At 38.9% G+C, this 27666-nt stretch overlaps 1 protein-coding gene across 1 annotated transcript in view; it reads left to right on the forward strand.

Moving 5' to 3' along the window:
• Window positions 1–27666, forward strand: part of VWA3B (von Willebrand factor A domain containing 3B) — a 214775-nt gene that overhangs the window by 125485 nt on the left and 61624 nt on the right. Inside the window, 5 exon segments of the mRNA XM_028497121.2 lie at window positions 6666–6793; window positions 9638–9780; window positions 15757–15873; window positions 17279–17366; window positions 17446–17602. Of these exon segments, the coding sequence (XP_028352922.1) occupies window positions 6666–6793; window positions 9638–9780; window positions 15757–15873; window positions 17279–17366; window positions 17446–17602 (633 nt within the window).

Consider the following 27666-nt stretch of genomic DNA (forward strand, 5'->3'; position numbering starts at 1 on the left):
AGCAATAATGGAGTAGCCCCATTCCTCCTAGGTCCTCTGTCTTACAGCTTAAAAGCCCTGGACATAACGAACAAGCAAAGGAAGACTCTGAAAAGTAGGAAGAAGGAGGTGGAATGCCTTGGGGACCTCAGAACTTAAGGAATGACATGGCATGAGTTCTGTGGGTTTTGTTATTGTCTTCCATATACCCCAGATGGGGCACTGCCAAAGCCTCCAACCTGGAATCCCTAACAGGCACAGACCCAAAAAATGACCCAAGAACAACCTATTTCCACTAGCTTAGCCAAAGACCTTTTTGGCAATACCTGCCCTACTCCAGCCATACACCAATGGTAAGACTACATCCCCTTCCCCAGGATTTCAGTGGAGCTGAACAGGGAGATGATCTTCCATACCACCCACCTGCTCCGTGGAAGGAAGTGATGGTGCTCTGATATCCCTGTCAGGTGGTATCAGTATATCTGCCCAGAGAGCTAATATTCCAGCCCCGACATGGTGGAAGCCAGTGGCAATGCTTCTCTGCTGGGGTAGTGTGAGTGGGGCTGAATGGAATGTTGATGCTTCAAACCCCACCAGGCAGAAGCAGGTGTGCTGCAAATCCTGTGCTAGGGTAGTATCAGAGGATTGAGAGGGAAGCTGATCATCCATCCTGCTCCACTCCAGTAGAAGTAGGTAGTTCCCTCATTCCCCAAGCAGGGTATTGTCTAAGGCATCCAGTGGCAAGCTGAACCGCTGTCCCATCAGGCAGTACTGAGACTTAACAAGGCACTGTGAGATCAGGGGCGTCACTGCTGTTCTTCACCACAGCCTTCATGGCAGAGGGATCAGCAAGGAGCTGAGCTTCCACAAACACCCAGCATCAGTGAAAATGAAAAAGTAAGTGTGGGCTGGGGATAGGTGACACTCCACTTTCCCCCATCCCTTGTGTCAGTGAGGCTTGGTGGGAAGCTGCCTCCACAACACCCACCAGCATAAGATAGATGAGGTAGTGTGAAATAGGACTAACCCCACAGTGGTCCTCCCCCAGTGGAGAGCTGAGCCTCTACCTCTCTCCAGCATCAACAAGGTCAAAGGAGGTGTGCTATGTGGGGCTACTCAGTGCTCTGTTAACCCCTACCCTTAGGAGCTCTGACTGTGAACAAAGTGAAGATAACTGTCCCACGAAAAGAGAGCTGAACTCCTGACTCTGGCCACTGTGACAGTTCGCCTTGATGAAAACAGCTGAAAAAAAAAATCACCAGATACACAGGTATGCCCAAATGAAAATGAACTTTAACTATAAAAGTTTCCAAATATATAAAACATGTACCAGAAAAATAGGTTTACTGGAGTAAGTGAGAGGACTAGCCAAAGGGACACAGCCACAAGTGGCCCCCTCTGGGAAGCCTCTTTATCCTCATGGTCCTGATACTCCACCTCTGTACAGAGACGCCAGAGTGGGAGGGGAAAATAGGCAGGAGGGACCCAGCCCAAGCAAATGGTCCACTCCAGGAAAACCCTTTATCAATGGGTCAAAGAGAAGTTCTCAATTTGCTTAGAACTGAATGAAAACAAAAATGCACATCAAACTATGTGGAACGCAGCTAAAACAGTGTTGGGAGTGAAATTTATAGCACTAAATGCTTATGTTGGAAACAAGAAAACGTATTGGATCAACAATCTACGTTCTCACTCCAAGAAACTAGAACAAGAAGAGCAAAATAAACCCAAAGCAATCAGAAGGAAGGAAACAATGAAAATAAGAGCATAAAATCAGTGAAATTGAAAATAGTAAAACAGTAGAGAAAATCAATGAGACAAAGAGCTGTTCCTCTGAAAAAAAATTCAAGAATTTGATAAAACCTCTCAGAAGGCTGACAAAGACAAAGAGAGCAGACACAAAGCACTAATATCAGGAATGAAATAGGGGACATCACAGTAGATCTCACAGTCATTAAAAGACAATAAAAGGAAAACAACAAACAACTTTGCATTCCTAAATTTGACAACTTAGAAAAAAAATGGACCACTTCCACAAAATCCCCCAGCTACCAAAACTCAACCAAGATAAAATGGACAATGTGAATAGCACTAAAATCATAAAATAAACTGAATTTATAATTTTAAAACTTCTGAAAAAGAAATACCAAGGCTCAGTTGGCTCCATGGAGAATTTTACCAAACAGTTAAAATGTAATTAAACCAATTTATTTCAAGAAATAGGAGAGATCACTTCCTAATTCTCTTTATGAGGCCAGTATTGCCTTGACACCAAAACCAGAAGACAGTATTAAAAAAAAAAGAAAAAAGAAATCCACAGACCAATATACCAGTGAACAACGATGCAAAAATCCTCAATAATATGTGAGTAACCTGAATCCAGCAGTGTATAAAAGAATTATACATTATGACCAAGGGGGATTTTATTCAGAGATACAAGGCTGGTTTGACATTAGAAAATCAATCAATGTAATCAAGCATATTAACTGGCTAAAGAAGAGAAATCATATGGTCATATTATTGTGCACAAATAGCCTTGACCAAATGCAACACCCATTAATAATAAAAAACTCTCAGCAAAATAGAAATAGAGGGGAACTTCCTCAACTTACATCAACTTAATACCTACGAGTAAAATCATACTTAATAGTGAAAGATTGAATAATTTCCTCCTAACATCAGGAAAGTGGCAAAGGCATCCACTCTCACCACTCATATTTAACATACTACTGGAAGCTGTACCCATGACAACCAGGCAAGAGAATAAACAAAAGGCATACAGATCGGAAAGGAAGAAGTAGACCTGTCCCTATTTGCTTGTAACATGTTGTCTACACATAAAACCCCAAGGAGCTAAAAAACAAAACAAAACTCCTAGAACTATTAAGTGAGTTCAGCAAGGCCACTGGTTACAAGATCAGCACACAAAATTCAATCACATTTTGAGAAGTCAAAATTAAATATTCAATATTATTTACAATGGCTCCAAAGAATATGACATACTTAGATATATATTTTAAAAATATGTACAGGATTTTTATGCTGAAAATTACAAAAGGCTGAAGAAAGAAATCAAAGAAAACCTAAATAAATGAACAGGCATATACCTTGTTCGTGGATTGGATGACTGAACATATTAGAGATCTATTTGATTTATAGATTTAATTCAATTCCTGTCAAAATCCCAGAAAGGTTTTTTACAGACATGGCCAAGCTTATTCTAAAATCTATATGGCAAGTCACAGGCCCTAGAAAACCCTACAAATCTTGAAAAAGAAGAATAAAGTGGGAGAAATAATTGCAGTATTAAGGCTTACAGTATAGCTGTGTTAATTAAGTCAGTATGGCTTTGGTGGAGAAACAGACACCTAGACCAATGGATAGAGTATAGAACCCAGAAGTATTCCCACACAGTATGCCAAACTGATTTTTGACAAAGGTACAAAAGCAATTCAATGGGGGAAGGAGAGCCTTTTCAAAAAATGGTTGGAGCAATTGGACATTCATAGACAAAATAGTGAACCTCAACCTAAACCTCACCCTTCATGCAAATATTAACTCAAAATGGATTATGGACTTAAATGTGAAACATAAAACTATAAAAATTCTGGAAAGAAATATGGAAGAAAATCTCAAGGACCCAATTCTTTGCGCTAGGCAAAGAATTTTTAGTCTTGAGACCAAAAGCATGATCCATAAAAGAAAAGATTGATAAATTGGACCTCATCAAAAATAAAACGTTTTGCTTTGCAAAAGACCCTGTTAACAGGATGAAAAGACACTGGGAGTGTCTGCCATTCCCTTGGGAGAAACTGGGTGAAGAGTACATGGGATCTCTCTGTATTATTTATTACAGCTGCATGAAATCTACAGGTATTTAATTTTAAAAAGACAATTTACTGGTAAAGCAAAAAATAATAATAAATTCAACATCTAGTGATAAACTGCTCAAAAGACACAAATTACCAAAACTCTCTCAAGAAGAAATAGATAACCTGAACAGCCTTACATCTATTTAAGAAATTGAGTATGTAGTTAAAAACCTTTATGCATAGAAGCCTCCAGGCCCAGATTGCTTTACTGCTGATTTACATCAAACATTTAAAGGAGAAAATAATATCAGTTCTACACAAACTCTTCTAGGAAAATGAAAGGAGGGAATACTTTCATATGAGGCAAGCATTAACCTGATACCAAACCCTCACAAATACAATCAGACAAGAAACTTATCAGCTAATATTCCTTACGCATACAGAAGTCAAATGCATAATGACCAAGTTGGGTTTATCCCAGAAATGCAAGTTTTGTTTAACATTTGAAAATTGATATACAATTCACCAAATTAACATACTTCATTAAAAACTTTACAATCATCTCAATTTATGCAGAAAAAGTTTTGACAAAATCCAGCACACTTTTCTAATGAAAGCTCTCAGCAAAATATGAACAGAACAGACTTCCTCACTCTGATAAATGGCACTTAGGAAAAACCTACAGCTAACACCATACTCTAATAGTAAAAGATTGTATGGTTTCCCCCTCATATCAGTAAAATGACAAGGTTGTCTGCTTTCACCACTCCTGTTCAACAGTGTAATGGAAATTCTAGTTAGCCCAATAAACCAGAGGGCAGGAAAACCATCCAGAATGGAAAGGATGAAGTAAAACAGTCTTTATTTTCATTCAGCATGGTTATGTATGTAGAAAATCCAATGGAATATACAAAAATGCTGCTGGAACTAATCATTGAATTTAGCAAGATTGTAGGATACAAGGTCAACATACAAAAATGAATTTTGTTTCTACATATTAGCAAAGAAAAATAAAAATTGAAATAAAAATTATCATTTACAATAGCATCAAAAATACAAAACATGTAGGGACAAATTTGTCAAAATATGTGAAAGGCCCTGTATACTGAAAACTACAAAACATTGCTGAGGGATGTATCTTGTTTACGGCTCAGAAGACATCACAATGTTAATATGTGCATTCTCTCTCAATTGATCTTTAGATTCATCACAATCCCAGTCAAAATCTCAGCAGGCTTTTTAAATTAAAAATTGACAAACTAATTCCATGGAAACTTTGAAAAGGAAAATCAAAGTTGGAGGACTAATACTACCTGATCTCAAGACATATAAAGCTATAGTTATCAAGACAGGGTGGTATTAGTGTAAAGATAGATATATAGATCAGCAGAACAGAATAGCAAAACCAGAAATAGACTGACACATATGTAGACAACTGATTTTCAACAAAGATGCAAAGGCAATTCAGTGGGAAAAGGATATAGTTTTTTTTTTCCCCAAAAAAATGGTGTTGGAACACTTGGACAAAATAAACACAATTTCCTCCATACATCATGCCATATTCAAAAATTAATATGATACATGGATCAAAATGATACATGGATCCAAATGTAAAATCTAGGTCTTTTTCCAACTAGAGGAGAACATATGAAAAACCCTTTGAGACACTGTGTTAGCCCCCCAAAAATTTTTCATAGGCTATCAAAAGCATGGTCTATATAAGAACAAACTGATAAATTTGATTTGATCAAAATTAAAAGCTTCCCTTTAAAAAGCAATGCTAAGATAATGAAAAGACAAGTTGTAGACTGGGAGAAAATGTTTTCAAATTGTATATCTAATAAAGGACTAGTATCCAGAACATATAAAGATCTCTCAAAACTCGAACAAAAAATGAGCAAAAGATTTGGACAGACACTTCATCAAAGAAGATATATGCATGGCAAACAAGATCATGAAAAGATGGTTAACATCATTCATCATTAGGGACATACACGTTAACCATGATGAGATACCACTACACAGCTATTAGAATGGCTAAAATTAAGACAACTGACCTCATCAAGTGTTTGCAATTATGTGAAGGAACTAGAACTCTCATTCATTACTGGAGGGAATGTAAACTAGTACAACCATTCTGGAAAAGTTTGATAGTTTCTTTAAAAGTTCAGCATCACCAACCATATGATCCAAGCATTCCATTCCTATTTATTTACCCAAGAGTAATGAAAGCAGATGTCCATACAAAAACTTGTGCACAAATGTTCACAGCTTTAGTATTTATAATATAGCCCAAACCTGGAAACTCAAATGTCCATCCACAGGTGACTAAATTTTGAATTCGGTATGTAATAGAATACTACTCAGCCATAAAAATGAATGTACTACTGATTTATGCTACATCATGGGTGAATCTCAAAATAATTATAAAAGTAAAGCAAGCTAGACCAAAAAAGGGGTATATACTATATGAGTCCATTTAAATAAAATTCCAGAAAATTGAAACTAATATTATATAGTGACAGAAAGGAGATGAGTAGTTGGTTGGAGGAAGAGAGGTTTTGAGGCAAAGGAAAGGCAGATTTACCATGGGAAACTAGGAGACTTTCAGGGGTAATGGATATGTTTATTATCTTCATTGCAGTGATGACTTCACAGGTGGGAATGTCAAAACTATTCAAATGGCACACTTCATGTACATTCAGTTTATTATAATATAAATGAATTATACCTCAATTGGGCTGTCTAAAAAAGGAATAATATAAGAACTACATGAAATTCTTTACATTCTTCTTTCCTGATACAGTTCATTTTCTGTTAGAAATGTTTGAAATCTGAACTCTAATCTTGTAATGCATTAACTTATTTTGGCAGAATGAAGATCTGACTCTTTTAATTAAGGAAATGGAGCAGGGACGCAGTGACCTGGAGAAGGTACAAGACCTTTACTCGGAGTCCTTGGTCATGGACTGGTGGTACAACGGAGAAAAGGATGGAGACAAGTGAGCACAGCAGAGCTCCCACTTCCCCATCGCAGGGGGTCCTCTAGGATGCTCTGCTGGATCTCTTTGCCACTTCTTTCTGCAATGCTTTGTGAGATTTCTTTTAAAGAATCACATAGTATGATTATGTTAGGATTTTTGTTTAAGCAAAGGGAACTCATAATCTAGTATATTAATAATGATTGGCGGACTTTCCTGGTGGCTCAGTGGTTAAGAATCCGCCTGCCAATGCAGGAGACATGGGTTCGAGCCCTGGTCTGAGAAGATCCCACGTGCCACGGAGTAACTAAGCCCGTGCGCCACAACTACTGAGCCTGCGCTCTAGAGCCCGCGAGCCACAACTACTGAAGCCCATGCGCCTAGAGCCCGTGCTCCGCAACAAGAGAAGCCAGTGCAATGAGAAGCCTGCGCACCGCAATGAAGAGTATCCCCCAATCACCACAACTAGAGAAAGCCCAGGCACAGTAACGAAGACCCAACGCAGCCAAAAATAAAAATAAATTTAAAAAATTTTAAATATATTAAAAAAATAATAACGATTGGCTTAGAGATGCCACATAGTCATCCTTATATATAGATTCTGAAACCCTTGCATGGGCCCTAAGGATGTCTCATTTCCACCCAGTGTGGGCAATACCCCCCACCAACCGAAGCAGTGACAGAGCAGAGCAGGAGTGCTGTGTCATGAAGGAGATCTGACTCAGGGTCAGGAGGCCCAAGGTCCAGACTTCACTCTGTGTGACCTTGGTGGATCTCCATATTGTCCATTGCTATGGGTCTCAGTTTCCTCATCTTTAAAATGATGGCTGTGGTGGTAGGATTTGGGATAGATGATTCCTCAGGTCTTTTCCCATCCTCTATTCTAATATGTTTATTTTGGGGGGTTTTTTGTTTGTTTGGTTGGCTGGTTGGTTTGGGGGTTATTTTGGCCGTGCCACATGGCTTGTGGGATCTTAGTTCCCCAACCAGGGATTGAACCCGGGCCCTCGGCAGTGAGGGCGCAGAGTCCTAACCACTGGACCACCAGGGAATTCCCTCTAATATGTTTCTAACAAGTAGTTCTTAAATAAAGATCAAAACCACCGTAACAAACACTCAGAAAATGTGTCAAATCTTATTTAAATGATTTCACATTGTACACATATTCAAGTGTCACAGCTTCATATAAATACCCCATCAGGAGGATGTCTTTTTATTTAAAAGAGTGATAGCAAAATGGAAAGAAGTTGAAAATACATATTAATCAGGATTTCTCCTTCTTCGAAATTTATTGTCTTCCTCTTAGCAAACTAAACATTTAATATGGGCTGGGGGCTGGGCATGAGCATGGAATCAGTAAAAAGATAAATGTTATAACAGGCATCTCTTATAATGAGATTTTACAGCATTTTTTAAAAACTTGTTTGGGAAAGCTTAGATACATCTTCTAAATCTGGAGAATTTAAGCAAATAAACTAAGAAATAAATGAGCAGCACATCAGTGTCAATTATCTTCTCTGTACTTTCAGCTAGTACCTTACCTGTCTTCTTCCCCTTGCTTAATCAGACTAAAAAATCTCAGGACAACATGACCAGCTGTTGCTTGGAAGTTGGTTTGGTCAGTTGACTGTATCTGCTATTGATTGACTAGTAGATGTATTCTTGATTTTTTATATGTATATATATTTTAGGGGCTCTAAGGAGCAGGTTCTAGAGTCATGCAGAGGAGTGTTTTAATCCAGGCTTCCCACCATTACGTTAGTAACTTCGGGCAAGCTACTTAACCTCACTGAGCCTCAATTTCCTCATCTATAAGAGGGGAATAATGGTCATCATAGGGTTGTTGGGTGGATTAAATGAGGGCATGCCTGGCACATAATCAGAGCTCTGAATTAATGTAAAGAAAAGAGTAAAATGCAGTGCCTCATTCTATAGATATTATGCTTCTGTACTTCCTTATAACATAGCATTAGGAAAAGTTAATTCGCCTACCTAGCTGTGGTTGAAAGCAGATTGAGTTTTTTTACCAGGTGGAATAAATGTTACAGCCTCCAAATCTCATCTTCCTTCTTTCTTTTTTCAAACACTTACTGAGTACAAATCATACGCCAGGCGCACTGGGGTGCACAGATGAATGTAAGCCTGGGCCCTTGTCACAGGATGCAGTGTGGTGGGACATCATGGGACACTGGGCGGGTGCTCCGTGGAGATGGGCTTGGAGAGGGAGGTGAAGGAAGGAGGGCGTGCTTTACCGTGTTGGAGCAGGAGGTTGTTCTGGAAACTCCTTTCTGTGGCTGCTGTGTTCAGAGTGTCAGAGAAGGTGTGTCTGGGAAAGTAGTTAGGAATTTTGGGGGATCCCTCCTGGCCCGAGATCTTCAACAGAATGGTTTGCCATGATCTGGTGCTGGCAGAGGGTTCAAGGCAGGGGTTTCCCTTCTCTGGCTTTTATAAGAGCTAGCTGTTCAACCCTTTAGTTAGAGAAAAGGGTTTCTATAATGCTTTCTGCTTTACAACAGACTCTTTCTCGAGTTAATCCTCTCATCAGCTCCATGCTGTTAGGGCCTGCAGTTTGTGGGTGAGGGAAGTGATGAAATTTAGAGGATTGAGCGACTGCACTTAGTCACATAGCTGGGAAGGAACAGAGCTGTGATGTGAGCCAGGGCTGGGCTCCTGTCCACTCTTCTGCAGGGGCAGAGATAAATGACTATTCTTATTTTAACCAAATATAAGGGGAGGGGCTCACTTCTTAAGCTTGCAGCATTCAACACGATTGTATTGATCTAACTCTGCCTTCTTGATGGAAATTTTGTTTCCCTCTCCTTTTTTTTTCTTTCATCTTCTTTGTCTACTTTTTCTCTAAAACAGGCATCAAAAAGAAATCTGTTCCATTGTTTCAACCCCAGAAAAATGTGCAAAATCTCACGCTGATGTCAAATCAACATGAATGTCGAAAGTACCAGAGGACCTGTCAAGTCAAAAGATTCAGAAAAAGGAAGTCCTCCACGCAGGTATCAGTGAACAAAGTGGTTTGACTCTCATTACCAGTTTTCCTTCAATGCAAGAAGGTAGAATAAAGCTAAAGCCCCATAATATTTTAAAAGAAGCCTAAACCTGTGTTTTTTAAATTGAAATTTTTATCGAAGTGATTATACATTCACATGCAGTTATGAGAAATAATACAGAGAGCTCCCGTATATCTGCTCTTCACCCAGCTTCCCCCAATGGTGACATCTTGAAAAAATAGTACAATTTTGCAACCAGGAGATCGACATTGATACATTCCACGATCTTACTCAGATTGCCCCAGTTTTACGTGTGTTCATTTATATGTGTGTGTGTGTGTACTTCTATATGATTTTATCATACGTGGTTTCATATTTCCACCATCACAGTCAAGATACAGAACATCTCCATCACCACAAGAATCCCTGGCATTGCTCTTTTATAACCACAGCCATCTCCCTCTGACACCCTTTCCCAACTCTTGGGAACCACTAAGTTCTCCATTTCTAAAATGTTGTCACAAAAATGTTCTATAAAATGGAATTAATTATACAGCACGTAACCTCTGGGTTTTGGCTTTTTTCACTCCACGTATTTTCCTTGGGATTCATCCAGATTTTTGGCAGGTATCAACAGTTCGATCCTTTTCATTACAGAGTAGTATCCTGTGATATGGATGTACCAGAGTTGGTTTAACCATTCATCTGTTGAAGGACATCTGGGTTGTTTCCAGTTTGGGGCTATCACGAATACAGCAGTTATAAACATTTTTGTACAGGTTTTATGTGAACATAATTTTTCATTTCTTTAAGATAAAGCCCAAGGGTGCCATTGCTGAGTCATATAGTATTGAATGTTTAGTTTTTATAAGAAACTGCCAGACTATTTGCTGGAGTGGCTGTGCCATTTTATATTATCACAGCAAAGAATGAGTGATTCAGTTTCTCCACATTCTCGCCAGAACTTGGTATTGATTGTCGCTATTTTCTATTTTAACTGTTCTGATAGGTGTGTAACATCTCATGGTGGTTTTTACTTGCATTTCCCTAATGACTAGTGATATTGAACATCTTTTTAGGTGCTCATTTACAATATATCCTCTTCAGTGAAACAGATATCCTCTTCCATATATCCTTTTCGGTGAAATGTCTGTGCCCATGTGCTTTGCCCATTTTCTACGTGGATCATTTGTTTTTTATTGGTGAATTTTGAGAGTTCTTCATGTATTCTAGATACTAGGTCTTTATCAGATATGTTGTTTGCAGATGTTTTCTCCCAGTCTGTAGCTTGTCTTTTCATCCTCTAATTAGGGTCTTTTGCCAATCAAAAGCTTTTAATTTTGATAAGATCCAATTTATCGGTCTTTCCTTTATGGATCATGGTTTTGGTGTCAAATCTAAGAACTCTTTCCCTAACCCTAATTCCTGAAGATTAGCTTTTATGTTTTTTCCTACAGATTTTGTAGGTTTATATTTTACATTTAAGTCCATGATTCACTTGAGTTAATTTTTGTATAAGGTGTGAGTTTTAGATCAAGGTTTTTTATGTTTATTTGTTTGTTGTTTGGCCTATAGATGTTGCTTCAGCATCATTTGTTGAAAAGTCTATACTTACTCCATTGAATTAGTTTTGCACCTTTGCCAAAGATCATCTGGGCATATCTGCATGGGTTAAATCTGGATTGTATGTTCTGTTTCAGTGATCTATGTGTATATCTCTCCACATAGATCACTGATCAATGTTTTCATTAATGTAGCTACAAGGTAAGCTTTAATATCAGATACAGTGATTCTTCCAACTTTATTTTTCTTCTGCAAAATTATTTTAGCTATTCTAGGGCCTGAAATTTCTGCTTAAATTTTAGAATATGTTTGTCTCTGTTTACTAAAAAACCTCTCAGATTTTGATAGGAATTGCATTAAACCTATAGATCAATTTGGGAACAACTGACATCTCTACAATGTTGATTCATCCAGCCTCTGAATGTGGCATGACCCATGAACATGACCCCTGACCATGACCATGTATTTAAATCTTCTTTGATGTCTTACAAGCAGCATTTTGTAATTTTCAGCTTACACATCCTGTACATATTTTGTTAAGTATATACCTAATTATTTCATTTTAGTATTTGGAACAATTACAAATGGTATTGGTTTTTTAGTATAGGTTGCCAATGCCGTATGTTCATCGTTAGGGTATCAACATGTGATTGATTTTGTGTGTTGATCCCGTAATGAACAACCTTACAGAACTCAGTTAATGGTGCTAGGAGCTTTTGGGGTTTTGTGGGTGTTTTTTTTTAAATTTTGGTGTGTGTGTGAATTCCTTACTGTTTTCACATATACAGTATGTTATCTGCAAATTTGGACAGTTTTATCTTCTTTTCCAGTCTTTCTGGCTTTATCCCTTTTTCTTGCCTTGTTGGCAGAAGCTAGAACTTCCAGCGCTATGTTTAATAAGGGTGATGAGAGTGGGCATCCTAGCCTTTATCCTGGTCTTAAGGGGGAAAGATATTCAATCTTTCACCAGTAAATATGATTTTAGCTGTAGGTTTATTGTAGATATTCTTTATCAAGTTGAGGAAGTTCCCCTCATTCCCAGTTTTCTGAGAGTTTTTATCATGAACTGGTACTGGATTTTGTCAAATGCTCTTTCTGTGTCAGATGATATATCATATGGTTTTTCTTCTTTAGTCTATTGGTATGATGGTGGATTACAGTGATTGCTTCAAATGTTGAAGCAGCTTTGTATGTCTGGAATATCTTCCAATTGGCCTTAGTGTTTATTTGCAGTGCTTTTGAGTGTAACTCTTTGTATGGTTTTTGTAATGGTTTCTCTGGGTATAGCAGCATATAAATATGACTTATAACACTCTTCTGGTATCAACATTTTACCACTTTTTGTGAGTGTGGACATCTTACTTCAATTTAGGTTTCTTTGCCTTCCCCAGTTTTAAATATCACTGTCTTGAGTATCAGGTGATGCTACAATTTTTATTTAAATCATCAAATATGATTTATAAATCTCAAGAGGAAAGGATAATCTATTGTATTTACCATATTTTTGCTCTCTTTTGTTCTTTCTTCCTTCCTGATTCTCCAAAATTCCTTCTTTTATCATTTCCTGTCTCTTTGAGGAACTTTCTGTGTTCAGTCTTTAAAGGTTGGTCTGCTAGCCACAAATAGTGCCTCTTCCTCGGGCCTCCTACTTTTTAAATGTGAAATTTGCTGTTGTTCAAACTGGTGCTTCCCTCTAGGTACTGGGTCCTTTCTCTCTGGCTTGCTTTAAAATTTTTTTCTTTGTCTCAAATTTTCAGTGTTTAACTATAACGCATCTTGGCATGGATTTCCTTGGGTTTACTCTGTTTGGGGTTTGCACAGCTTCTTGATTTGTATGTTGTATCTTTCACCAAATTGGGGAAGTTTTCGTCTATTACTTCTTCAAATGCTCTCTCTCAGTCCCACTTTTTTCCTCCCTGTCTTGGGACTCTGATAATATGAATGTTGGGTATTTTGCTATTATCCTACAAGTCCCTGAGGCTCTGTTTATCTTTTCTTATTGTATTTTCTCTCTGTTGTTAAAATTGAATGAATTCTATTTTTATGTCCCCAGAGTTCTCTGATACTGCCCTCTGCCATTTTCACTCTACTATTGAGCTCATCCAACAAATTTTTTTAAATTTCTCTTATTTTATTTTTCAGTTCTACAATTTCCACTTGGAAACTTTTATAACTTCAGTTTCTTAGCTGAGATTTTCTATTTGTTTCAAGAGAAATTGTAATTAATTGCTGAAGCATGTTTCTGACATGCTTTGAGATCCTTGTCAGATAATTCCAGCTTCTGACTCATCATGGTATTGGCGTCATTGGATTGTTTTTTCTCCATCAAGGTGTGATTTTCTTTATTCCTGATATGATGGATGATTTTTTTACAGTATCCTGAATGTTTTGTCTATTATGTTAGGGACCCTGGATGCTGTGTAAATCTTTTATTTTAGGAAGCAGTTGTCCTGTTTAAAGTTAGCCCATAGGTCATGGCCTGCTCTTGTGGGTTGTGGTTCCAATGGTAATTTCATTTTCACAGCCTTTGTGGTGTTATTTTGGTGCTTGGTTTCCTGGTGTCACTGGGGCTCCTACTGGTGCTGCCTGAGGGAGCAGAGGAGTATCCCAGGCCAGGATGCTAGATGCCTCTCAGTGGAGGAAGGTTGTGGTGGCTTCCCCTGACACACACATACTGTCTCTTGCGTGTCCCCATGTCTCTGGGCAGGAGAAGAGAGCCTCAGCCCTATAGGGGCCAAGAGGCATTGGCTGAAGCTTGGTCCCTCTTGCGTGATCTGTCCATTTGCCCTGGTGTCTCTGTCTTAAGCCCATGGGGACAAAGAGGATTCCCATCCTGGGCCGCTTGTGCAGCAGCATCCCTTTCGCCAGTCCTGCCTGCCCATTCCAGTAAACGTGACTTTTGCTAGAAATTCTACTTGCCACTCATCCTGAACATTCTAATGGCCTTTTGTCATTTGTACCATGTCACTTAGATTTGGGATTGTTCCTATTGGTAGGCATCCCCGTGCTGAGTTTTTATTCTGTTTCAATTTTTAATTTAGAAGAGTGATGAAATGTCGTGACTGACTGTACAGAGCTGGGGGAGGAGTTGAATGCTTGAATCCACTGCCAGATCAATATACTTTTACTCATTATTTGCAAAGTTTGGGAATAGTACAATTGTTATGTTTGGGGACTTTGGGAGCTAAATTTCATTTTCATTTGGACACACCTCTTGTTTTTGCCCAGCGATTTTGATCAAGGTGGCCTGCCGGTGTAGTCAGGGGCAGGAGTTCAACCCTCCTATGTGGATCATTCATCTCTTTTGCTCACAGACATAGCTCCTGAGAAAATTTATCCTTCTTAAGTCCCTGTTACAGAGGCAACCAAAACAGGAATCACCCTGTTTGTTGCCTAGGAAAACAAATAACACATAGCACACTCCTAACTCCATGCATGGAGACCACTGGTGTTATCTTTCTGTGCAAAAGATAGACAATGCAGATTATTAGCTAATTTTCCACTCTAATTGTCTAATTTCTTGTACGAGAGGGTAAGTCCCTTCTTGTCGAAAATAGGACGCACTTCATTTATGAATACTACATAATGCCTTGGTACTACAGAAGGCATCCAGGTCGTGAAGTACAGAACACATTTACAATTAGTGTGGTTTCTGTGACCACATGGGAAAAGTGATCAACATGTCTTGGTACAAACTTATTATCCTCTAAAGCGCACAGATTCAATGTCAGAATTTGATAAGTGTCTACTTGCTAGTTGAAAGGGCCCAACAGAGGGTAGAAAATAATGTAAATAAAGGCTTAGACAGCAACTGTGGTCAGCAGAGTTTATCAAATGAACTACAGAGATGTCCCGCTCTAAACCCTGCAAGCTGTGAATGTGATGGGGCATTACTCCCATGATTCTGGGAGTGATAAGAGTGTTACGTGACCTCGGCCGGGTTCTCTAGGAGAGCCCAGTGTACTCACGTGAGCCCCTGAAAGCAGGGTCTTTTACAGCTGGTGGCAGAAGAGGAAGTCAGAGAGATTTGGGGCATGAGAGGCATCGGTGTGCCATTGTTGGCTTGAAGATAGAGGGGGCCCATGAGTAGGAATGGGGGTGCTTAAGGAGCTGAGACAGGCCCCCAGCTGACAGCCAGCAAGGAAATGGGACCTCAGTCCTGCAACTGCAAGGAAATAAATTCTGCCAACAACCTGAATGAGCTCGGAAGCAGATTTCTCTCCAAGAGGGGCAGAGTTTGAACTCAGATCAGTGGAACAAGCCATTACCGCAGCATTTACTTGGTGACGGTACTGTCCCCCTGAGGGTTGGGAGACTGAACCTGCTTTCTTTTTAAAGGATCCAAGAATGTAGTGCATCTCATGAAATACCTCCTTCCAACCCACATTCCTTTAACCCTTTTCCCTGTGGTACCCACAGAACCAACCAAAACCAGCCTACTCAGGAGCCAGCTGTCCACCCTCAGGAGCTCAGCTTGCAGTGAGAGGAAGGACGGCCTTTCCAATTCCAGCAGCTGGAACACTCCAAGCGACAGAGGCAAGCCAGCAAGGGTCTCTGTGTCAGGAAGCCCAGGGTGGTCTCCTCCCCGCGGTGTGTCTGCTCCTGAAAGAGCTGGGTAGAGGTACTTTGGGGGGAAACAAATCATTTTTAAGTGAGTCCAGAGAGCTTCCTCTTCAAAGGACTCCCTTGTAAATCAGGTCAGCTTGCTTTAGTGAACTGGATTTTCTTAGGGTCAGACTTGCATAGATGGTGCCTGGGTGTTTAATATACCCGTGGCTCGTTTAACCGCGGCGCTGGTGGTGATGCTTGCTGTCACTCCGTGGTTTGAATTTGAAAGCCTAATACTTCATAGTTGGTTTATTTTCTTCCCCTCATTCACAGGTGGCGCCATCCGACAAGCCCCTCACTGATCCATATTGTCAGGCTTTTGGGGGCTAAATGTGAGGAAAACGAGACTTTTCCACTCAATTGTTATGACTATTGATAATATCGTTATTCTTAAAATAGTAAATTTTAAGAGGAAATTTCCTAAAAGTTTAATTCCTATAGCACTTTTCCCTATCTTTCAAAGAGTTGATAAATAATAAACCCCCAGCTAAACACACACATCCACACAAGCCCCTAAGAAGTAGGAAGCACCTGAGGGACAAATTTACACCTGTTGTTACTGAGCCATAGCTTAATCAAACCTTGTGTTCTTCAGTGCTGATCTGTGTGATGCCTTTTCCTCTGTTTCAGTTAACCTGCCCTATTTCCTAAATCTGCTACGTGCGCAGTCCTTTAAGGGGCTTATCCCATGATGATTGGGATATGATTTTTTAGGCATTTAACTAGCTCACTCCCAAACACCCCTTCCTTCTACCTGCTGCTGATTCAACTAGCTCATATCCCTTTTCATTTATGAATCCAAGCTTCTATAAGGATATACATTAAAAACTCCAAATAATAATTTGAAAATGTGAACTTATAACTAAACAGGACCTAGTAGGGATTTGGGGTTTCTGCACAGAGCTGAAGAATTACAGAATAAACTATCGAAACCTGAAATGTTGAACAAGGCTCTCCTGTGTAATTTGGGGGAAGTCTAATGAGGGCCACATTGAACAATTATTGGTGCATGGTATTCTTACTTGACATTTTAAAAATATGTTTTCTGGAGAAAGAGTTTGTCTCATCCTTTTTTGGAGAGAGATCTCAATGGGTATGGGGTGAGATAGATTAGCAAAGCACTGAGAGTACCCTGTTTACTCTTGCATTGGTCTTTAGTGTCCATTGCAAATGAACCTTGCCTAGAACCCCCTCTGACAGATCAGTTTGGGGAAAAATAGTCCATTTATTAGCCCTCAGTCACAACTGAACTCAGATAAGTGTGATCCTTTTGCATTTTGATATAAACCCCATATATGAGGAAATTATACAGCTGCCATTTCCCTTTCCACAGAAATGGGCATCCTGCTGACAAATGAGTTTCCAGATAACAAGTCATTAGAAAGATTGACTCGAGAAGGAAGCCAAGTTTATGACCAAGAGTGAGTAATTTTACTGGGACAGTTTTGTTGTGATTTTGTTTGATATAAGTTTTAAAACATCACAGTCTCGTGTTCTTAGTTCTGCAGGAATGTCTTCAGCAAACTGGCTCAAGATCCATGGCTTGGTGGCCAAGAAGCTCACCATCATGGATGCTTTGTCCATGGCCGCCATCCCTCACAGCCCCACCTATGTCCCCATTCTGGACAAGCATGTCGTTTCCAAGGTCTTTGATGAGGTAAAACTGATTTTCTATATGTCTCTGCTTGATGTAGTTTTCATTTCCTGCCTAAATAAAGAGTAGTCCACTTGACGTCTTGTACAGTTGTAACAGAAATGTATTTCAGCCATTGGGAAAAAATTATTTGCAAAGGCAGTAAAAAGGAGAGAGAGAAGCTCTTAAACATTTTTGCTTCTAAGCTGAGAAGAACAATTGCTTCTTTGTTGGGTTGGCCGTTCATGGCTCGTTGCTGATAGGTGGCATTGTGGAGCTGCAGGAATGTCTGAAAAGCCTCTAGGTCAGAGTCATGAGTCACGAGTGAATATCAGTCGGTATCAAAGGACAGGGAGAGCTTGTGAGAGATTTTGTCCATCCTTTGCTTACCTTCTCTTCCTAAATACAGTGGCATCTTTTCCATCATAAAAGTCTCCAAAGGAAAAAGTCAGAAAGAGGGAGGGAGAGAGACACAGAGCCAGAGATGCAGAAAAGGAGAGAGATTGAGAGAGAGGATAGGGAGTGAGCCGGAGCACAAGAGCCATGACAAAGTGAGAGTCATGTCCTGGAAGGAGAAAAAGAGCTTCCAGTAGGAGGGCGCAAGTTGGGGTTAACTGTGGAGGAGGAAAAAGCCAAGCACTGTAAAGTTTGCCTTGAATTGGGCAACTGGAAAGTCCTTGCTCTATGCAAGAACGGATCCAGTGGAGCAGCCAGATAGCACAGAGATGAGGAACACAAGAGAAACAAGAATAGGAAGATTGAACCCTGGTGCTTCCCGGCAAATATAGCAGCAACTAATGATTTAAATAGGAATGTATCAAGCTTTACAGTCACTAAATTAAAATAATATCTTTAAAAGACCTTATCTCATGCTGAAATTTTACAGAGGGTATGTAGGAAATTTGGGATTTGCTTCCCAATAAGCTGGATGGTGGAAGTAGTTGGGGGAAGGGAGGAGTAGGTAAAGCAAGATTGGCCATGAGCTGATAATTGTTAAATTTGGATAATAAGAATATTGAGGTGGGGGGAGGGTCATTCTACTATTCTCTCTGCTTTTTTATGTATTTGGAAGTTTCCATAGTAAAAAGTTGAGAAAAAACAAAGGCAGGAAAATGTTTTTTAAAAAAGGCTTTATCTAACTGGTCTTGCAGTAGCTGAAATTTGATGTATTTGGAAGAAGCAGATGAATTGGTGGACTTTTTCTGTTAGTCACATTTAAGAGATTATACCCATGGAGTTTGATATGCATCCTGATTTGACATGACCAGCAGTTCTTGCTCTGGAGGTCGGGTATACGACCCATGGAGTTTGATATGCATCCTGATTTGACATGACCAGCAGTTCTTGCTCTGGAGGTCGGGTATACGACCCATGGAGTTTGATATGCATCCTGATTTGACATGACCAGCAGTTCTTGCTCTGGAGGTCGGGTATATGACCCCCCAGGCTGGGTTCCTGATGACTCTGTCTCAAGGTGAGCGGTCCTGTCCCTGCTGTGACCTTGTGACTGGAAGATTCTACTTCTACCTTCAGTGAACTCTAACCTGATTAGTCAGATACCAACTTATCATTTGAATTTGACTTCTTCCAAAAGCAAGAGAGAGAAACTGAATGCTGATTTATTCCTTCTAGGAAGTTTGGTGACAGCTTCTCATATTCTGTGTGCTTATTTTATTAATATTCTTGAGTTCTGTTTGAAAGAAAATATATTTGGTGAACTATCCCTGGAAATAGAATTTTCTGGTACTTATCATGTCTCCTTCTAAGCCTCCCAACAACCTGAGATACATTGAAAAGTAAATACTCAAAAAACAAATATGAGAAGGTAGGAAAGCAAGCACATAAAATCAAAGGAAAGATTTGTAGATTGAATACATAAAAATGTTATTTTGCATTAAAAACATGTAAATAAAATGAAGGCAAATCTCAGAAAAATATTTTTAACATATACAACAAAGAGTTACAGGAGTAATATCTTAAATATGTGTTTGCATGTGTGTATCCATGTAGTTAGCACGTGCATGTGGTGTGTGTGTGTGTGTGTATAAATCAGGGTTCAGTATACACACAAACATGCACGTGCACCTATACCATAAAGGAGTAAGAAAATGATAAATATCCCAGTGGAAAATCTAGGGGAAAAAGTTTAAAAATTAAAAAGTCAAAAACCACATAGAAAAATATTTCTTGCTGGTAACCAAATAAATGCATTTTTGAAAAAAATGCAAACTAAAAAAAAATTAGGCAACTTCCCCCCATCATCAAATTTGTAAGGTTAAAAAATACTAGTAAACAGTGGTGGTAAAAATAGGATGGAATTAGAACTGTTACATCCTGCTGGGGGCAGTATAAGTTGGTATAACCTTGGCAGTATGTTCAGAGGTGTTAAGGGCTTACAACTTTTCCTCCAGCAGATCCATATGTAGATATTCCATAATCTACAGAAGGAAATAATCAGAAATACTGAAGAATATATTCAGAGAATAATTATTGCTACCTTATATCTAACAATGAGAAAATTGAAAACGACCTAAATATCCAATAAGTACACCCATATGATTGAATGTCATACGTTCATTAAATATCATGTTTCTGAAGAATAAGTAATGACATGGGGAAAAGCTCTCAATATAATGCTAAATGAAAAAATCAGGGTACAAAACCGCATAGATAGTACATTAATTTGGTTACATATGTGTATGATGTAGACCTAGCACTCTTTTCTCTCTCCCTTTTCTCTTTTACCAAAATGTTACTAGTGTTTATCTGAGGGGTAAGATTATTGGAGATCTGGGGGTTTGTTTATATAATTTTTAGTTTTTGTTGTAGTTCTTTCAACTCTGAACATACATTAATGATATGCTGAGAAAAAAAAAGTTAAGAAAAACAGACCTAAAACAAGAGATAAAATAGTTTAAATGCAAAGGACACTTGATTTTAATTAATTTATTGGTTTATTTTTATTTGATGAGTAATATATGAGTACATTCTTGTAGAGAATGACCATTTAGAAGTCTTTAGAGGAAAATGTCAAAGCTTCTCTCTCCACCAACCTCAGTTATGCAGGAAACACTCTGAATAGTTTGGTGAATATCCTGCTAATCCTTTTCAACACACACACACACACACACACACACACACACACACATATATATGAATACATTATATATATTTTTACTCATACACATAACAATTTTAATATACAAAACAGTTTTAATAAGGTAATACCATATGGATTTGCTATTTTATCTTTTAAAAAATATGTCTTAGAGACTTTTCTCTGTGTGTAGATATGGGTCTGTCTCATTTTTGTTAGTTGCAAATTTCTTCCCCATTGTTAATGGACATTTACATTGTGTCCTTCCTCCTCCTATTACAAACAATCCTGTAATGGATTTCCTTGCACAGAGACTCCTGGGCACCTCCACAAGTCTGTCTTTGTGATAGATGGATTGCTGGACCCAAAGGATGTGTACATTTAAATATTTGACAGATTAAACCAAATCACCCTCCAAATAGATTCTATATTTCCACTAGTTTATATTCCGAAAGACAGCCGTTTTCCTAAGAGAAACTGTATATCATACTTGTTGATAAGCATTAGTTCTACAAGTATAGAGATACTTTGAAAACCCTAAAAATAGTGTGCAGAGCTGATATCTTATTCAACTTGTCCTCTCCTCATATTTAGAAGAAATAAACATAGCAACTCACTGCAGCACTTTGAAATTTGCTCTCCAGGCTGTATGCAATGTATCTGGACTCTGGTGATAATAATATACCTACTCTGAGACTGTTATACTATGTATAATATAGTGAATCTATATAGTGTAGGTATATATATATATATATATATATATATAGTATAAAAAGAAGTAATGCATATAATGGGCTGCAAGCACTGAATAAACATTGGCTTTTATTATAAAACATTCAATAAATATTACATTGCCTACTGTATGCAGGCTCTGAGCTGGGCTAGACTACAGCCTAACCAATCACGACTTACAATCTCATGGAGGAACTAGCAATTAAAATAAGAAGTTCTAGTTCAATGTGCTGAGTGGGAAGAGCCGAGTGAAGATGCCAGAGAGGCCCCTAGCCGCCTTGAGTTGGCAGAGAGGGCTTCGGACCTGGCCTGGAAAGTTCAGACCTTGGGCATCTGATCAGTCCAGGTTTGGACCTAGGGGAGGAGGAGTTACGAGGGTGATGAGGCGGAGGGGAGTGAGGAGTGACCTAGGGGGAAGTCTAAGGGTCAGAGGAAGTTTGTCATTCCAAAGAAAGTTTAGTGCAACTGGAGGAAGGTGTGAAAGCTGGTGAAGGTCGAGTTAAGGCTTTTTTGAAGGTCATCCTGAGGGAAACCAAAGGGTTTTTAGCAGAGGACAGAGAAGATCAGGTTTGGTCTTTGGCTACTATGTGGAAAAGGGTTGTAGAGGTTCAAGGCTGGGACGATGGGGGGCAGTCCGGAGGCAAGGTCTAGGTGGCTGTGACCCAGATGACAACGCTGAGGATGGATCAAAGGCTCTATATAAAGTCAAGTCGCCAGGACTAAACCACATGGGGCTGAGAGAGAGAAAAATGTTGAGTGACTTCTAAGAAGGAAAAAATGGAAGAGTAGTGAAGGTCCTGTTTTTCTGGAGAACCTGTCTTCTGATGCCAGAAAGCAAAGCCAAGGGAAGAGGATGTATATTTTTTCACGTGCATTCCACCATGGGCACCTGTGCTCGTGCCTTCTGTGGCTTTGTAAATTGTCATCACAAGCCTGTGGGTATGCAGCACACGACATGCTCTCCCCGCTCCATTATTGCTCATAGGAGCAAGAATCATGATGATGAAGGAAATATACTGCAATAAATTCCAATGTCACCCTCAAAGCACACTCACATCTCTTATTTAATATTTTCTCTGATGGAAAGAATGGGAAAACAATGATCGCAAAATATGATCCCACTGAGGGAGATATGTAGCTTTTTGAGATGGGGACCTAACAGTTGTTTGAAAAAGTAGACAAAAGTAGAATGGAGCTGAAAAGGAAACATGAATCTTAACCCACTTCACTGAGAACTGTAATTGACTTTTTACTCCTGTGTTCTGTGTGCAGCCACATCTGTCCGGGTAGACTCGTAAAGCAGCATTTGGCTTTATCCCCAGCTACTTGTTTCATTCATGACTTATGTATGGGCTGTTTCTTCTTCTGGAACACAGTGCTGTTTTGGTTTGCATGTTTCTTGGACCAGCATCAAATCTGTCACCTTGGAAATGAAGCGTTGAGCAGAGAGGTTGCCCTAGCAGCCCTTCATTACAGGGTGCTAACCGGTACTTTCAGTTTTCAGTGGACCAGGTCAGTTTAGTCGTAGCTCTTTTCAAAGAGATTAATTCATCACCAAGTCATATACAGAGTAAAATTGCTTTAGGTATTTGATGAGTCTGGAATTTAAAGCTCTTTATTGCCAGTGGCTTTGAAGAAAAAGAAACAATTTGGGAACATGAGTTTGCATCACTGAAAAGTCCACTACATCATCACCACCACCCTCATCCTCATCATGTCTTTACCAGCGCTGCATCCAGGCTGCCTGCTTTGCCCTAATCTGGGTTCAGCACATAGCTTTGTGATCAGGTAGCCTGGGCCTGCACCCCAGCTCTGTCACTGACTCCTGATGGGTCGAGGCAAGGCCCCTAATCTGGTACGTGGTGAGCCCTCAGACTGGGTTTTGAGAAAAACATTTGATCTCATCAAAGCATCTGACGGAAAATTGAGACCAACATAGTGAGGTGGCTTTTCATCTCCTCAGTCAGCTGTTGAGGAATGTTAGGGACGCTGCTAAGGGCATGGCATCTTGTTGCTTTCAAATATAGTAGCAATGAAAACGATACTGATAGCAAAGTTTATTTTAATTAAAAAACTTAGAAGGACAGTCAATACAAAAGCTATACGTATTCATTGTGTAGAAAAATTAGAAAATACAGATAAGTAGAAAAGAAACAATAGAATATAATTCCTCACAGATGAATTGTTTCGTAGTTATCTGGCCAAGGTTTTTTCACTACATATATATCCTTTGTTCTTTGTTTTTGTTTTACCAAAATGAAGTTGAACTAAAGATACTCTGTGCCTTGATTTTTACTCAACAGTCTATTTCAAACATTATTGCATGCCAGCAAATGCTCATTTACTATACCAATTAAAATGCTAGTGACCTCACTAGCATTTTAATTGAAATTGACATTTAAAAATTTTATTTTTATTTTCTAAAAATTTAGATTGAAATTTGTGAGATATAACCTACACTATAGCAAGCAACATATTTTCATGGGTTTATGAATGATCTGATCGACACTTCTCTTTCCCAGTTCACTTTGTAGCTCCACCTTCAATTTGTTCTGTGGAGCCTGGAGATGTTTCTGTTTAAGCAGAGGTTTAAGCTTCAGCACTCAGCAGTTTGCACAACTATAAAGTCACTGCACCTTGTTCAGGGTCAGCCATGTGGGATTTGCACAGCCTTTGCATTTTCATTACTCACATCCAATCAGACCTCTCCTTGGCCAGTCTGACAGCAGGCTCTGGGATATTTATTGGAAGAAATGATTTAGTTGAAAAACAGTGAAGTTGGTGAATTCAGTTAGTGTTGAGTGATGAATATATAAACACTAGTTTACATTACCAGTTTTCTCATTTTCAAAATGTTGTGGGATTGCTTACAAACACAGCCAGAATGTTGTCGGGTAGATTTCTTCCTGTACTACTTTAACAGCTAATAACTGTGTGTATAGTTCTGTGTCCCCCTTTCTTCATTTAGCATATCTTATGAACATATTTCCCTGTAATGACCAATTTTGGATGAATTTTAATGGTTGTGCTAATATACAATAACATGAATTACTACAATTAATTTAACTATTCCCCCCATTATTGGGCAGTTTACTTGGAATTTTAAGAGTGCCTATTTTCCTACATCTTTGCTGTCACTTAGAGCAGTAACATTAAAAAAACAAAACAGGAGGCTTCCCTGGTGGTGCAGTGATTGAGAGTCTGCCTGCCGATGCAGGGGACACGGGTTCGTGCCCCAGTCCGGAAAGATCCCACATGCCGCGGAGCGGCTGGGCCCGTGAGCCATGGCCGCTGAGCCTGCGCGTCCGGAGCCTGTGCTCTGCAACGGGAGAGGCCACAACAGTGAGAGGCCCGTATACCACCAAAAAAAAAAAAAAAACGAAAAAAACACCTGCCAGTTGCTAAGTGAAAATGGTATTCAATTTTAATTTTTTTCTCTTTTATTGTTTGAGAACAGTTTTCTTGTGTGAGCTAAATAGATCTCTTAAAATCTTGGTTACATCATTCACCTTCTTGGTAGACACCTCTTTTAAAATAGCAAAGGTACGCTCATCTCGTCCCTCAATCACCGAGAACTAAAATTTGGTAGACTCCAAACACAATATTTTACAATAGAGATAAACTTTTAAAAATGTTGGAGCCTCAGCCATTATTTGAATTTATATAATTTTAGTCTTTTACGTATTCAGTAAGTGGTTACTTTGTACATGCATTGTGCTAGAAACTAGTATTTTTTAAAGGAATAAAAAACTAGAGTTCAGTGGAGAGGAAAACCAGATGACAAAACTGCATTTCAATGTATACATCTATAGAGGGATTGAATGAGAAAATATATAGATTGCCTAGTACTTGGCAAAGAGTAAGAGATAAACACTATTATCATGTTTTTAAATTTATTGTTATTTTTTATACAGCAGGTTCTTATTAGGAATCTATTTTATACATATTAGTGTATACATGTCAATCCCAATCTCCCAATTCATCCCACCGCCACCAACCCCCCACACCGTTGTCCCCCCTTGGTGTCCATACGTTTGTTCTCTACATCTGTGTCTCTATTTCTGCCTTGCAAACCAGTTCATCTGTACTATTTTTCTAGATTCCACATATATGCGTTAATGTACGATATTTGTTTTTCTCTTTCTGACTTACTTCATTCTGTATGACAGTCTCTAGGTCCATCCACATCTCTACAAATGACCCAATTTCGTTACTTTTTATGGCTGAGTAATAGTCCATTGTATATATGTACCACATATTCCTTATCCATTCGTCTATCGATAGGCATTTAGGTTGCTTCTGTGACCTGGCTATTGTAAATAGTGCTGCAGTGAACATTGGGGTGTATTTGTCTTTTTGAATTATGGTTTTCTCTGGGTATATACCCAGTAGTGGGGTTGCTGGGTCATATGGTAATTCTATTTTTAGTTTTTTAAGGAACCTCCATACTGTTCTCCATAGTGGCTGTATCAATTTACATTCCCACCAACAGTGCAAGAGGGTTCCCTTTTCTCTACACCCTCTCCAGCATTTGTTGTTTGTAGATTTTCTGATGGTGCCATTCTACCCAGTGTGAGGTCATACCTCATTGTAGTTTTGATTTGCATTTCTCTAATAATTAGCGATGTTGGGCAGCTTTTCACGTGCCTCTTGGCCATCTGTATGTCTTCTCTGAGAAATGTCTATTTAGGTCTTCTGCCCATTTTTGGATTGGGTTGATTTTTTTAATATTGAGCTGCATGACCTGTTTATATATTTTGGAGATTAATCCTTTGTCCATTGATTCATTTGCAAATATTTTCTCCCATTCTAAGGGTTGTCTTTTCGTCTTGTTTATAGTTTCCTTTGCTGTGCAAAAGCTTTGAAGTTTCATTAGGTCCCATGTGTTTATTTTTGTTTTTATTTCCATTACTCTAGGCGGTGGGTCAAAAAAGATCTTGCTGTGATTTATGTCAAAGAGTGTTCTTCCTATTTTTCCTCTAAGAGTTTTATAGTGTCTGGTCTTACATTTAGGTCTTTAATCCTTTTTGAGTTTAATTTTGTGTATGATGTTAGGGAGTGTTCTAATTTCATTCTTTTACATGTAGCTGTCCAGTTTTCCCAGCACCACTTATTGAAGAGACTGTCTTTTCTCCATTGTGTATGCTTGCCTCCTTTGTCATGGATTAGTTGACCATAGCTGCGTGGGTTTATCTCTGGGCTTTCTATCCTGTTCCATTGATCTATATTTCTGTTTTTGTGCCAGCACCATACTGTTTTGATTACTGTAGCTTTGTAGTATAGTCTGAATTCAGGTAGTCTGATTCCTCCAGCTCCGTTTTCTTCTCTCAAGATTGCTTTGGCTATTCGGGGTCTTTTGTGTCTCCAGTGTCTGGTCTTACATTTAGGTCTTTAATCCTTTTTGAGTTTAATTTTGTGTATGATGTTAGGGAGTGTTCTAATTTCATTCTTTTACATGTAGCTGTCCAGTTTTCCCAGCACCACTTATTGAAGAGACTGTCTTTTCTCCATTGTGTATGCTTGCCTCCTTTGTCATGGATTAGTTGACCATAGCTGCGTGGGTTTATCTCTGGGCTTTCTATCCTGTTCCATTGATCTATATTTCTGTTTTTGTGCCAGCACCATACTGTTTTGATTACTGTAGCTTTGTAGTATAGTCTGAATTCAGGTAGTCTGATTCCTCCAGCTCCGTTTTCTTCTCTCAAGATTGCTTTGGCTATTCGGGGTCTTTTGTGTCTCCATCTAGTAAAAAATGCCATTGGTAATTTGAGAAGGATTGCATTGAATCTGTAGATTGTTTTGAGTAGTATAGTCATTTTCACACTATTGATTCTTCCAATCCAAGAACATGGTATATCTCTCCATCTGTTTGTGTCATCTTTGATTTCTTTCATCAGTGTCTTATAGTTTTCGAGTACAGGTCTTTTACCTCCCTAGGTAGGTTTATTCCTAGGTATTTTATTCTTTTTTTGCGATGGTGAATGGGATTGTCTCCTTAATTTCTCTTTCTGGTCTTTCGTTGTTAGTGGATAGGAATGCAAGAGGTTTCTGTGCTTTAATTTTGTATCCTGCAACTTCACCAAATTCATTGATTAGCTCTAGTAGTTTTCTTGTGGCATCTTTATCTATGTACAGTATCATGTCATCTGCCAACAGTGACAGTTTTACTTCCTGTTTTCCAATTTGTATTCCTTTTATTTCTTTTTCTTCTCTGATTGCCGTGGCTAGGACTTCCAAAGCTATGTTGAATAATAGTGGC

The sequence above is a fragment of the Physeter macrocephalus genome, chromosome 12, assembly GCF_002837175.3.
Source record: "Physeter macrocephalus isolate SW-GA chromosome 12, ASM283717v5, whole genome shotgun sequence".
NCBI lineage: Eukaryota > Metazoa > Chordata > Mammalia > Artiodactyla > Physeteridae > Physeter > Physeter macrocephalus.